The sequence below is a fragment of the Petaurus breviceps genome, unplaced genomic scaffold, assembly GCF_028583685.1.
Source record: "Petaurus breviceps papuanus isolate PSGF00001 unplaced genomic scaffold, PetGlider_PUasm1.0 99, whole genome shotgun sequence".
NCBI lineage: Eukaryota > Metazoa > Chordata > Mammalia > Diprotodontia > Petauridae > Petaurus > Petaurus breviceps.
Genome location: NW_027187465.1, coordinates 25,009,660 through 25,013,718, shown reverse-complemented (window position 1 = coordinate 25,013,718; position 4,059 = coordinate 25,009,660). Strand labels below are relative to the sequence as shown.

The following is a 4,059-nucleotide window of genomic DNA, read 5'->3' as shown; positions in this document are numbered from 1 at the left end:
GAGAGAGAGAGAGAGAGAGAGAGAGAGAGAGAGAGAGAGAGAGAGAGGAGAGACAGAGACAGAGACAAAGAGAGATATATATAGAGAGAGACAGGCAGAGGAATGAAAGGACACGCATGAAGTCCCCAGAGTGGATACGGGATTGCTTTTTCCCTCTAGTGCGGATAGCAGGGCACTGGGGCATTTTCGTGCCCCATGGGGGCCATTTTCTTCATTTTTCCTCATGGGGTTAAGGAGGGAACAAGAGAGATCTGAGAGTCTCCTTGGGTTTCCAGCAGAGGTAAGGTCCTCAAGGGTGCCTGGCCCACAGCAGACACTCCCTCTTGGAGGCAAGCTCCCAAAAGGTGCTAGTGTCTGCCCCGACTTTTGTGTGTCCCTGTTATCTTCATCTTTCCCATGAGAACGTAAGCTCCTTGAGGCCAGGGACTGTTTTTTTTTTCTGTTTTTCTATCTCCAGTGCAAACCACAAAGCTTGAAGCATAGTAGGTCCTCAAAGAATGCTTGCTGCTTAGCTGCCTGAGTGAGCCAGGCGGCCCAGGGCATGCCCAGCCTACCAAGGCCAGTAACGAAGGTCTTGTTTAGACCGGGAACCCCCTGGGGGCAAGGACTGTCTTGTGTTTCTTTTTGCATCCCCAGTACTTAACACAGGGTCTGGCACACAGTAGGTGTTTAATAAATGCTTACTGACTGCCTCTGGTTGCAGTCTCACCTTTGAAGTGAGTCAAGGGGGATACACATCTGAGGTCCCTGAGAATCCTGCCCTCTGCCCTGCTGAGAGCCCAGTGGCTCCTGCTTCCCACTCACCGGTCATCGAGGCCACAAACTTCATCTGCCCCTTCTCCAGGGCACTCAAGGCATCCAGGGCAGCCTGGGCCCGGCTCACCAAGTAATCTGGAAATACAAGTCAGAAGGGAAGGGATGGGGGACAGGGACCATGAGGGACAAAGGACTGACAGATGAGGTTTTTTCCCTATCACTGCTACTGTGGGCCTGGCCAGGCCTGTGGCCCCTTCTAAGAGCTGCCTTTCCATGGCAGGGACCCACTTCAACTGCACGCGGAAAGCTGGGGCTCAGGTGAGTAATGAACCCCAAAAGAGCCCAGCCCAGCAGGGGCCTTGAGGTCAGAGAAAGCCAGCTTCCTCCAACCTTCAGAACTAGCCCTTCCTCTCAAACCCTGCTCCATGGAGGGGCAGAATTTGTTGTGCTAGCCAAAATCTGGAAACAGAGTGGGTGTCCATCCCCTGGGGAATGCTTCAACAAAGCGGTGCATGAATGTAAGGTTAATACCAAGCCCCGTGACAGATACAGAAAAGCATGGAAGACTGATCTAAACTGATGCAGAGGGAAGGAGGTCAGACCAGGAAAACACCACACAGTGAGGTCTCGATTAGTGCAAACAAGGAATCCCACAAAGTAGCCACATATGTTTCAGTTAGTGCTATTTGAAGTTGTGATTATGTGAAAGATGGTGATGGGTTCTAGCCCAATGGAAACATGCAGTACAAATTCTAACGATGAAGCATCAGAATGCACATGATTCATTATTTGCACTAACTGGGACCTATCTGTATACAATGTCCACAACAAGACAAATGGACAGAATACTAAAACGAAGCCAAAAGGCTTCACAGGGACACACTCATTTATTTAACTTAAATATTATAATTTAGATATATTCATTAAAGTGAACAGTCTTGGCTCTGCCCCCTTTTGGCCAGAGAGGTGGGGGACTATGGGTACAGAAAGGTGCATACGCTGTCTGATACTGCTGATGTTGGCTGGCTTGGCTTAATTGCTTTTTCCCTCCTTGGCCTTTAGTACAAGGTCAGGGTAAGGGCAGGGAGGGCATCTCCAGAAATAATGAGTGTAAAAACTTAAAAGGTGTCTAGAAAATGCCACCAAAAAACAAAAGCAGGGGCGTGGCCCCCACAGATGTGGCTTTCTCTGTTCCTCTCTCCCTCCCCAACCTGGAGAGCTGGTACAGCGCAGGTGCAGGGGGTCGTCCAGTTTGCTCACTGCGTCCCTCACGGTGTTCTCTGCCTCTGCCACGGCGCCTTGAAGCACGGAGAACTGTTCTTCCAGGAGTTTCTGCTGCAGCCCCTGGTGCTGAGCCTCCTGGGAAAGAAGAGTTTACAAAGAGAATGGTGTAGGCAGCGGTGGCTGTGATTATCCCCATCTCACAGACGGGAAAACGGAGGCTGAAGGGACTGCCTTGTGAGGGCTGGAGGACACTACCGAGGTCACCTAGTCTGGGGGCATCAAAGTCAAACAGAAAATGGGCCGCGTGCTGATTAGAGAACCACCTATGAGCATTATCTGTGTTTTACTGTATTTTTGTTTACTTTGCTAAGTATTTCCCAATACCATTTTAATCTGGTTCTGACCTCCTGGCCATGACACTTCTGATCTAGCTCAATGACCTCATTTTATAGTGGAGGAAAGGGAAGTTCAGAGAGGGTAAGAAATTTGCACTAAGTCACCCAGCTAAGTGAGCGTGCCCAGAGACCTGAACGTGACTCTGAGTCCAGTGCCCTCTCCAATACACAGTGTTATATTTTACAGACGGAGGAGGTCAGGATCATAGGATGTGTGGGCCAACCGCCTCATTTTACAGAGTAGGAAAATTGAGGAATGGAAAAAAATTAAGTGACTTGCCCAAGGTCACATAGGTGATAGAGAGGGTAGCAGAGATGGGATTCAAACCTAGGTCTTCTGACATCCGACCAGGAGGAACTCTGTTACACCACAAAGGCAGATGTCTTTGTTCCACTCAGACCTCAGGCTCATTTTCTAAAGCAGCAACATGCAGATGATTCCTCCCCCAAAGCCTGTGACTCTCACCACAAGGGGGATTCATGTCTCCTCCCTTAAACCTCTAGATTAGCACTAGGGGAACCCTGAAAGACACCAGGAGGTCATATCTCTAGGTCAGGAAGGGACCTTAGGACCTCAGAGGTCATCTAGTCCAACCCCTTCATTTTACAGATGAAGAAACTGAGGCCAGGGAAATCAAGTGATGAAGAATCCTGGGATGGACAGCTAGGTGGCTCAGTGAATAGAGCACCGGCCCTGGAGTCAGGAGGACCTGAGTTCAAATCTGACCTCAAATCTGACCTCAGATATGTGACACACTTACTAGCTGTGTGACCTTGGGCAAGTCCACTTAACCCCAATTGCCCTCCAAAAGGGGAAAAAAAAAGAATCCCGGGATCCTGGATCTAGAGTTGCAGGAGCCCTCAGACACCACTTAGTGCCACCTCCTCATTTTACATATGAGGAAACCGAGGCCCAACAGGTGAAGCCAGTTGCCCCAAACATTGCTGGTGACAGCTCCTGCCCACCTACCCGGGGGCAGGGGGCAGGCAGGGGTTACCTTCTCTGCTAGCTTCCCCTGCAGCTCGTCAAGCTCCCGGCGGCTTTGCTCTCGCTCCTGGCCCAGGGCCGCGTCCTTCTCCTGCACCAGGCTCTGTGCGCTGTGCAGCTCGGCCTCCCGCTGCCTCACCGTGCTGCTCAGAGACTCCTTCTCCGCATGGAGAGTGTCCAGCTGGGAGCTCAGCTCAGATCCAGTCTGCAAAGCCCAGGGGGAGGTATGGAGTGAGGCGCTGGGCCCTCCCAGCTCTGCCCCAGGCAGCACCAAGCTCTCCTCAGTACCTGCCCCCTCCGGCTCTGATGGCACAGAATGTCAGCCTTCCCCAGTCATCCAGGCCAACCTGGCCCTGACCGAGAGGCTCTTCTACAACCACCCCCCTCCCCTCAGGTGGCCACCGAGACTCTGGCTCAAAACCTCTAGTGAGGGAGCCCAGCCACCCTCCAGCTGACACAGCTCATTCCCCTTTGGCACAGCAAGTTTGGCCTTATAGCAAGCTTAAATCTGCACCTTCCATTCACAGATACCAATTCTGCTTTCTGAGGCCAAACCTTTCAAATGAGAGAGAGAGCAGGAGGGAAAGAAAGAGGGAGAGAGAAGAGAAAAGAAGAGGAGAGGAGAGGAGAGGAAAGAAGAGAAAGGAAGGGAAAGGGAGGGGGAGAGAGAAGGAGAGAAAAAGAGGGAGAGAGAAG

At 51.4% G+C, this 4,059-nt stretch overlaps 1 protein-coding gene across 1 annotated transcript in view; it reads right to left on the bottom strand.

Moving 5' to 3' along the window:
• HIP1R (huntingtin interacting protein 1 related) overlaps positions 1 to 4,059 on the bottom strand; it is a 74,399-nt gene that overhangs the window by 11,203 nt on the left and 59,137 nt on the right. Inside the window, exons 18-20 of the mRNA XM_069081744.1 lie at positions 3,374 to 3,568; positions 1,968 to 2,115; positions 805 to 891 (exon numbers count right to left, since the gene is read on the bottom strand). Of these exons, the coding sequence (XP_068937845.1) occupies positions 805 to 891; positions 1,968 to 2,115; positions 3,374 to 3,568 (430 nt within the window). The remainder of the gene's footprint in view (positions 1 to 804; positions 892 to 1,967; positions 2,116 to 3,373; positions 3,569 to 4,059) is intronic.